General features: G+C 50.8%; 1 protein-coding gene across 1 annotated transcript in view; it reads right to left on the bottom strand.

The window, feature by feature from the left end:
• MDM1 (Mdm1 nuclear protein) overlaps positions 1-9,622 on the bottom strand; it is a 42,415-nt gene that overhangs the window by 11,702 nt on the left and 21,091 nt on the right. The window contains exons 6-11 of the mRNA XM_021716852.1: positions 6,424-6,591; positions 5,228-5,328; positions 5,051-5,150; positions 2,561-2,590; positions 2,053-2,228; positions 452-748 (exon numbers count right to left, since the gene is read on the bottom strand). Coding sequence (XP_021572527.1) covers positions 452-748; positions 2,053-2,228; positions 2,561-2,590; positions 5,051-5,150; positions 5,228-5,328; positions 6,424-6,591 — 872 coding nt within the window. The remainder of the gene's footprint in view (positions 1-451; positions 749-2,052; positions 2,229-2,560; positions 2,591-5,050; positions 5,151-5,227; positions 5,329-6,423; positions 6,592-9,622) is intronic.

The following is a 9,622-nucleotide window of genomic DNA, read 5'->3' as shown; positions in this document are numbered from 1 at the left end:
CACTGCACTCCAGTCTGGGTGACAGAGTGAGACTCCAACTCAAAAAATAAAATAAAATAAAATAAATAAAAACGCAGCGAAATCTTCTCTCACTTTTGGACAGCATTGCCTGATGTTAAAGGACAAGAGCTTTTCTCCTCAACATAAAGTCCTTCTTCTTGACACATTTGCGACTCTGGCGGCTCACAACCTGAAAACCATCCCGACTGCTTCCTGCACGGGCCCAGCGTGTAGGGGCTCAGCTGCCAATCAGCGGAGACGTAAACGCCCACGTTAGCTCATCAAGCAGAGAGCAGACCCCACCAGTGACACTGAAGCAAACTCTGCCCTTCACTAGTCATGAATCCACAGTACGAACCGCCACACTCAGCAACAAGGCAAGACGTGTGCACCGTGCCAATGTGACGCAACCACTCCCCCGTCCCCGGCTGCCAGGCAGCCCCACACTCACCCTTCGGGGAGCCCGTCCTCCTGGGGCTTCTCTCGCATGGCCGCCCCCTCCGGCTCGCCCCCCGGCACCTGCGCAGCCCTCCTCCTGCCCTCCTCCTCCTCCCCTACGGGCTGCTTCTGCACATCCTCTGTGGTGGGCGCCGCGTCCCACGCCAGCCGCCTTCGGACAGGTGCGGGGGCATCCGACACACCCTGCTTCTCCGGGCCATCTTTCTGGGGCTGTTCTTCCAAGATCCTTCCTTTTTCTTCTGGTTTTGTAGAAGGACATTTCTGCAAAGTCTTATGGAGGGTAGGATCTCTGCGCAAGAAAGCAAGTTTTATTTTAAGTCAGAGTCTCTGCATTTCTTCGTTTACACCAACTTCAGTGAGTCCGTCATCTTCCACTGTTCACGACTACACATCTTCCACCCACACTGCTGAGCCGGCTAAGGAAGAAACCTAATTAAGAGCTCATTTCATAAACAGGTGCCAGTTACAACCTGGAGTTCCTATTAAGAGATCCCCAAATATGGCATGCTCATCTTCTCTCACTCCCACCTCCACACACGCCTGCTCCCCGCGGATGTCCTGCTCAGCCCTCAGCTGGCAGCTACCATTGAGGATGCCACAGTCCAACTCATCCAGTTGCTCAATGATGGTCTGTGCAACGCCCAAGTTATGTGGAATCAAATAAGCGGACTCAAACTCAATACTTCAGATGTGTCTTTCTGATACAGTCTTAAAGAATAGATTTGTAAGGAACTTTTTTTTTTTCCCTGAGCTGGGGTCTCACTCCATCGCCCAGGCTGGAGTGCAGTGACATGCTCGCAGCCACCACAGCTTCAACCTGCTAGGCTCAGGTAATCCTTCTGCCTCTGCCTTCCAAGTAGCTGGAACCACAGGTGCAGGCCACCACGCCTGCCTGATTTTTTGATTTATTGTAGAGATGAGGTCTCGTCGTGTTGCCTAGGCTGATCCCAAACCCCTGGACTCAGGCAGTCCTCTTGCCTCCACCTCCCGAAGTGCTGGGATGACAGGCGTGAGTCACCACGCCTAGCGTGTAAGGAACTTTTAAAATGCTAGGTCACATATAAGAACGTATAGGCTAATTTGGTATGCACGACTATATTAATATACAATCACAACTGAAACTATTTTATTTGCCATAAACCAACGTGCTGTTTCTCTTACAGTGATACATGTTCGCTTTAAAACCCAAACAGCAGACAATTCTCCCACAATCCAGGAGCCAAGCAGATCCAACAGCGAGATGATGGTAGGAACTGACAGCTCACATCCTCCCAGTTTTGCTGTGGTTGTTGGCGCTCCTTCTCGCCCTTTAACATCCTTTTCTATCATCCGTGTAATCACCCCTCGCCCGCTGCTATTAACACCCCACCTTCTGGATTTACACTCTGCGTTACTTACACACAGACACATAAAGTGAGTCTCCGTTGCTTATTTTACTAGGGAATAAGCTGGAAATAACAAAGCCAGTGGCTATCACATTTCCACCCAACTAGGGGACACCTCGTGAGTAGTCGGGGCATGTTCCCACGTCTCCCCTGACCACCAGACACCCCGACACATCGGCACACTCCCCCACCCACGACGCCGCCTCACCCCGCGAGATCCAGCGCTCTGATGCTGCTGCTGACAGTCCCTTCCGAGCTGGCGGTCGAGGACACGTCCCAGCAGCGGTTGTTCTCAGACAGAATCTGATTCAAATGGTCCCGAGAAAAATGTGTTCCTAGGACTCGCTTCCGATAAAACTCAGCTTTCTCTCGGAGTTCTTTAACCTACACAGAAGAGTCCAGACGTCAATTACTGTTGCAAATGCTCCTTCCCAAATATCACACATAGCGTATCAAAGGCAGCACACAGTGACAGCCAGAGACCAAGGACAAGGGACGGCAGCCACAGCCACACAGCTCATCAGACGGGGCGTGTCTGAGCAGAAATTAAAACATCAAGCGGAAGGAAGCACAATGTAGTTACTCTATTTCAGACCAGCCGACAGGGAGAAATTCTAGCAGCAAAGAAGAAGGCTGACACCTACTTTCGACTCCAGCAGAATTACACAAGCACGCTACGCATTAATGTAGTTTTTCAAAGCTCAAAAGCAACCAACCTCTGCATACCACATGGCATTCAGAGCGCCCTGGGGAGGAACACAGAAACACGCTTAGTTTTGGGCAGCGCCACGCCAAGTCATGGAGGTCAGTGAAGTGCCTGGCGGTTCCCCTTATAAGTATATACAACCTCGTCCACGAGGATTTCTCGGTACTTCAGTGAACCAGGACACCTCATTGCCATCGCGGAAGGCAGCAACAGAACCTGCTGCTGGACGCAGCAGACGGCAGGCTCCCCCATCACCCTCCCGGCTCCCCCTGGAAGGAAACTCCCACCCCCATCCCAGCATTCAAAAGAGCAGCCCAGAAACCATCACTGTGATATGTTCAACAAGGTGACAGGACACAAACGATGTTCTGATGAACTACAAGACGAGTGGAGTTCCCTAAAATGCAAGTTGTGTTTTCTCAGGAAGGCACCTGACACCCTTGGAGCCCTTGCGTTTTGTGCGTCATGCTGCCACCTGCCGGCCTCTCCACGTGCAGCTCCACAGTGCAAAAATGCCTTGAAGCTCCGCCCTTAAAATCTGCTTAAAATCTCTATTCAGGCCAGGCGCAGTGACTCACGCCTGTCATCCCAACATTCTGGGAGGCCAAGGTGAGAGGATTGCTTGAGTCCAGGAGTTCAAGACCAGCCTGGGCAACACAGTGAGACTCATCTCTACCAAAAAAAACCCAATTAGCCAGGAGTGGTGATGCACACCTGTAGTTTCAGCTACTCAGGAGGCTGAGGCGGAAGGATCGCCTGAGCCCAGAAGGTCAAGGCTGCAGTAAGCCATGATGGTGCCACTGCACTCCAGCCTGGGCAACTGAGTGAGACACTGACTCAAAAGGGGGAAAAAAAGAACACACCCTACAGCCACCAACCAGAGTCTCCAAGGAAGACAGGAATAAGCCATTCCCAAATCAACTAAAACCACACACAGATGCCTTTCCAGGTCAAGTAATGTCATCAGACTACATGATATAAATACTGTAAGTACAATGTTTCCATTTTTGAATCTCTTTTCCCAAATATAGAATTCCACAAGATTGTTTAAAACTCGTATGCAGAAAATTCAAACTCAGAAAACGGGTAAAAACAAAAAATCTTTTAACCTCAAAATTATCCCCTATGTGTAAGCATCTACACTCAGTCTTTGCAATGTCTATCAAATAACAAGTGTCTTTCCACTGTGGGACTTTATCTTGAAATACAGTCCTATGTGTGGACGATACACTGGAATAAAATTACCACAACCAATGTAGTTTGATTATCCAACAACTAAGAAAAAATAAATTTAACGCAGATTCAGTAGTTACTCTAAAAATGGCACTGCTCATGGCTTTAAGGTAACTTCTAGGTGGACACAGGAACACAGCCTGGTACCTGGCCAGCTCCGAGCACCGTCCTTCACTCTGCCTGTCAGTCACTGAGCCATGTTCGCACGGAGGAGAGCGGAGGGCGAGAGTGGAGGGAAGCAAGCAACCCCAAATGACCCACAGGGCTCGCAGGCACTAGGCCCTACATCTGGGAGCTGCCAGCTCAAGCAGCAGCGCTCCACATCCAGGCCTTCCGGCAGGGCCCATGTCCTGGCTGTGCCTGTAAGCAGCCCCTCCATGTCACCCCTGCTTGCAGTGCCAGGGAGGGGTGGGAGGAGCACTGGTGTCGGACTAAGCAGAAACACTGTGATTCAGCTCATTCTGCAGGACACCAAAAACTGTCAAGTCAGGGCTGAAAAGATGCTACCTGCTACCTACACAGCAACAAAAACGCCCCCAGCTACCCTCTGACCACGAGGAGCTAGGACTGAAGTGGCACTTCTCAGCCTGAGGTCTGCTGCCTCCCCTTGAGCCCAGCTCCAGGGCCAGAGGTTCTCCCGTTGTCAGGCACCCAACACCACTGTCCACACCCAAGGGCACAGCCGGGGCACCCATGACCACCACTCACATCCCGGCGGCACAGCCGGGACACCCAACACCACCACTCATACCCCTGCAGCAAGGTCAGGGCACCCAACACCACCGCTCACATCCCAACGGCACAGCTAGGGTACCCAAGACCACCACTCACACCCCAAGGGCATGGCTGCACTGCTCCTTTGCCAGCACAGTATCAGATGGCAACAGCACAGTGTCAGTGGTGCCACCATGGAATCGTCAAACCCTGAGGTTTGATGATTGGAGCAACTAGAGGGCTGTGTGTCACAGAGTTGTCACCTCCAGAGGGCTACCATTCTGTAAACTAAATGCATGAACACCACCAAATGTCTGATTTTAAACATGCTTTTAACTTCAAAAACAATAAATATTAATAAATATTCATCTCTAAAAAGCCAGTGGCATAAACACACTGATGACGACGTCCTCGACACACACTCGTGGAGCTCTGACACTTGCACCACGACCACTGCAGCGCACCTTTTCAATCATGTCTCCACCCCGGCTGCCACCTCCACCCTGACTGTACATCACCCTGGAGTGGAGACGAGGGAACCCTGTGCACTCACCTGCCCCGCCGCGCCCTCCTTCACCCGGGTCCACACCCCAGCCTTGCACAGGTACTGAGCCGGGCTCAGGAACTTGGCTCTGTACTCGGAATTCACCTTCCTAACAGAGACCAGAGTAAGCGTTCCCGCCACAGTGACCGCCCAGCACCACAGGCACGCCCCCACCGAAGCACGCACCCAAGCCTCTGATGTCTCCAGGGACTGAGCTTCTTGGGCTGGCTCGAGGCTTCTCCTTCCATCCCTGCTTCTAGTCTTGAAGGGCCGTCTGCTTTGTTACACTAAAACGGAGACAATTTAAGCCTTTGATGCTCAAAGTATGTTACATACTAAAAAGCGAAAGCATACACGTTGTACAGACTTGGATGTGAATCGTACTTCTGTTTTTAGAGGCTTTAACTACTGAAGATTACATAAGTCACAAGATACTGACAAGCATGTTTTGAAACTAGCATATCTGGTCGTTTTTTTTGAAGGCTAGCTTGGCATACAGTTTCATTTTCTAACAACAAAGTTTTCAGACCCTTGGCTAGGGAAGAAAATTTTAAAATCAATAAAGACATATCTCAGTAAACGTAATGTGACTACATACTGCAGAGTGATCTTATGTTTGCCCTTGACAGTCTAGATTTCACTGTGTTACAGCAGTTAAACGTAAGAGCCTGCTAAGTAAGTCACCACACTGCTTTACTGAATAACCACTCTTTTTTCTCCCAAGATCATAGGTCCAACACGTGTGTGTTACCATTTCACAGAGATCGTTTTACTTTTAGTCATATACTTTCTATCTTAGGACCCATAAAGCCTCGGGTGTCAACATTACAGGAGATTAAAGCACAGTACTTAGGCCCCGTTTACCTGAAATTGATAATAATCCAGCCTGATGCTGCAACGAAACGGCTGTCACTTCACACAGAAGCAGCCACCTGCACAGCCTGAGATCCATCCCGTGAACTACACCAGCCACACGTCGCATGCTAAGGCTCTGGTTTCAGATGCAAGCATGTGTGTATGCTTAACTTCTGTAACTTAGTGTTTCAAGCACTGCTCCTACCCCTGGAGCTCATCACGGAAGGCTGAGCATTTGCTTCTGAGCATAGCAGACCTGCCTGCCTACACCACATACCCATCACACCATGTCAATTGTATCTCCGTGTCTGTGTCCCTCCTGCCCAGCGTGGCCTGGGCTCGTGTGTACTGGCCGTGACTCCTCAGTGCCTGCCCGTGCTGCTCTCAGGAGGGGGCTCAATTGACACTTGATGAACAAATGGACTAATGAACTAGCTAAAAAGACCCTCAGGTGGCGGTAAGTAAAAGAAACGTGCGGAGTCTCAAACCCTGGGCTGTGCCCTGTGCCGGCCGCGAGGTGGCGGTACCTTCTTTTCGGGAGCCACGGCTTCCAGACTTCCGTCTTCTCTCAAGTCACTTCTTAACGTTGGCTCTTTCGCTGGAGACAAACCCTTGAAATTCCTTTTGTATTCAGTTTCGTGGATGACCGAGCTACCTTTGAACTGCGGAACAGATTGGCTCTTATTGTGGAAAACCTTGAAACGAAATTATTTTGGTTTCGTTGTTTAAATATGTGGAACTTAGGTCTTAACTACTTAAGAAAATATATAAAGCTGAATTCCAGGACACAAAAAATCGTCGCTGAAGTCCTGTTAAGATCAGGAGAGCTCAAATGACCATAATTTCTCCCACGTCCACCAAAAGTCAACCTTCCGCAGTCACCACCACGTTTTGGTCACAGTTACTGCAATCGAGATCTCACACCAAGGTAAACGGCCAGGGACACCTGTCTGATCTTTTCTCCCTAGTCTCCCTCCTCCCCCAGAATCTCCCTCCTCCCCCAGAATCTCCCTCCTCCCCCAGAATCTCCCTCCTCCCCCAGAATCCCCCTCCTCCCCCGAGGGCGAGTAAAACAGGTCTGTTTTAAAAACATGACACGGACATCGGCCATATTAGGCACTCTCCTGCCAGCGCTAAGGGCTTTTTTTTAGCTTCTAGGCATGAAATTTTTTTCTTCCTGCAACAACAGAAAATTCTTAACATTTTGAATACGCGGTATGCTCAACATGTCTAGATTGCTTTTTTCCTTTGCCTGTATTTAGCTTTTTATTAAGGCCAGGAAAGTGTTCTGGTAATGACTACATTTCTATTTTTAAATGTTTCCTTTTGTCTTTAGTGTTTCCCAAGCCGGTTTCTGATTCATGTATATTACTACCGACGACCAGGAAGGCAGCTGAAAGCGGGAGGGGCCCACCACGGAGTGTCAGTGCCAGGTGGTGCAGGCGTCCACCTCCAGCAGGCCAGGCCCTGACAGTGTGTCCTTCTGGCTAACACGAGACAGCCTCTCAGAAGACTGGTGAACAGACCTCGAGGCTTCCTCTAACACTCCCCCTCAGCTGGCTGGAAGGCAGTCTCGGAGCTCTTCGCCCCAGACCCCAAATGATACGCCTGGAACTCACAAAGGGCATTTGCTTCCCAACACGTCCACTGAAACCCTCATCAATGAAACTACCAGTAAAGATATGGCTAGTGGTTTGCCCTATGAAACCAACATTTCCACACAATGCTTTCACTGACTTGCCAAAGTAGACAGCAAGGTTGTGCCATGAACCACCTCTCCTCCGAGGTCAAACCTCACATGAAAGCGGGAGGATCACAATGCTCGGGCGAATCACCTTTCAGGAATGCTTCCTGCCCAAGAGGACCCACGAGTTAGCCAGGGAAGCACGGGTCCCGCTCGCCAGGTGACTCAGGGCTCACATCACTTTCTGCTGCTTCCCAGGGGCTTCAGATGTTGCTCAAATGTCAAAGTTGTTTAAACAACAGAATAATAACCAAGCCCAAAGCCGGCACAATTCATAGGGTGCCTGGCGCCGTGCCTCTTCATGTGACAGGAGAACGCTATTGTCCTCGCTGAATCTGACGGCCCGCTGGGCACTCGGGTGTGGAACAAGAGACAAGGCAGTGCGGGCGTGTGGCCGTGTGTATGTCTAAGGAAAAGCACCAAGGCCAGGAGGAGGCCAAGACGAAGCCATCACAGCCTCTGGGACATGCTGAGGGAGGCGTTCCACTTGGCCGGACCTCCTGGAAGGACCCTCCAGGACGGCTCACAGCGGAGGACCATCCAGAGGACAATGGCAGCAAAACGGTGTTACTAGTCACAGTGGCTTGAACCAAGACGTGCAAGAGTGTACAAACTCCAGTGTCATACCAATATGGTTTTTGAACTTTACAAATATAGCTAAACGGACAGCTCCTACTACTGTTTATCAGATACAAGGACACAATTACACGTGGTGTGTCCTTTCCACATATTTCATATTTATTTCAACAAACACCCAAAGCAGTGATGCCTTTCTTACAAGACAGAAACCATGCAATAGACTAGTCAGCTAAACACGCCATTTGGGAGTAAAACCAATGCCATGATTTTTTTAATCAATAAAAAAATCGTACTGCATGCACCAACTTACCAGTGGCCAGGCTTTCACTGCCCTGCCTCACACTTAGCATACGTGACGATCTGGCAGCAACAGCCACTGCAGCCTAGGACGGCATAATGTTACTGCCATAAATCAGGAGGAATGAGGGGTCAGCGGAACGCTCATTCCCTGCTTTCCGGAACCTACCTCAGACCTCTGTCAACGCCTCCTTCTATGCAAAGCTACATCGCTAGACTGGAAGGCGACACTCAGAACCGTGTGAATCCATTGCACTACCTGATTGGCTGCAAACACCGGAGCAGTTTCTTTAGGGGTCTTCCAAACAAACTGTCTCTGATATTCAGAATTTCTCAAGACACTGTGTGAAGGAGCAACAGGCAGTCCAGCTTTCCTACGCAGAAGTCTATCGAGCTGTTGGAAAAACATCCACTCAAAGCCATTAATAATTTCTCTTCATACTTTTTTTAATGAGGCAAAAAACACATTCGCACGGACTCTACCCTCCTAACAAGAGCAGAGGCACAACACGAGCCTGTCAGCTACATGTGCGCTGCTGGACGGCAAGCCTGCCGACAGAAGCAGAAAGCACCTCCTTTTCCAGGGCTGAGCTCTAGCACTCCTCTACCCCAGGACCACCATGCATCCAGAGAGAGGTGGCAGTCCCTCCCGCCCACGTCCACAAGGCCCCCAGCTAGAGACCACGGCAGCAGGTCCCCGCACACACTTCGGCAGACACCCCTGCCCACATATGCACACACATCCTCACCCGGCCCAGGCTTTCAACAAGCCACGATTCCTCTCCAGCACTCTGGAGGGTCTCTCTGGGGTCCAGCTGGTGGACACGAACAGGAGCAGCAGTGGGGTGGAGAGGCGGGGAGCCCAGAGACCCCGGAGTGGAGAGAGGCGGGGAGCTCAGAGACCCCCGGAGTGCAGAGAAAGGCGAGGAAGCCCAGAGACCCTGGGGTGGAGAGAGGCAGGTGCCGTGAGGCCCCGCTGGTCCCACAGCCTCTGCTTTTGTGCGGGCGGGCCCGCCCAGCCGGCGGTGACTAACAGGGCAGGAGGTCTTTGAGATCTGCCAACACACGCTCCCCCCGCCCCATCAGCAGAGCTGTGTTCTTGCTAG

The sequence above is a fragment of the Carlito syrichta genome, unplaced genomic scaffold (assembly GCF_000164805.1).
Source record: "Carlito syrichta isolate Samal-C Ts95f unplaced genomic scaffold, Tarsius_syrichta-2.0.1 Scaffold309019, whole genome shotgun sequence".
Lineage (NCBI taxonomy): Eukaryota > Metazoa > Chordata > Mammalia > Primates > Tarsiidae > Carlito > Carlito syrichta.
The sequence above is the reverse complement of the archived record's forward strand: the minus strand, read 5'-3'. Positions and strand labels throughout refer to the sequence as shown.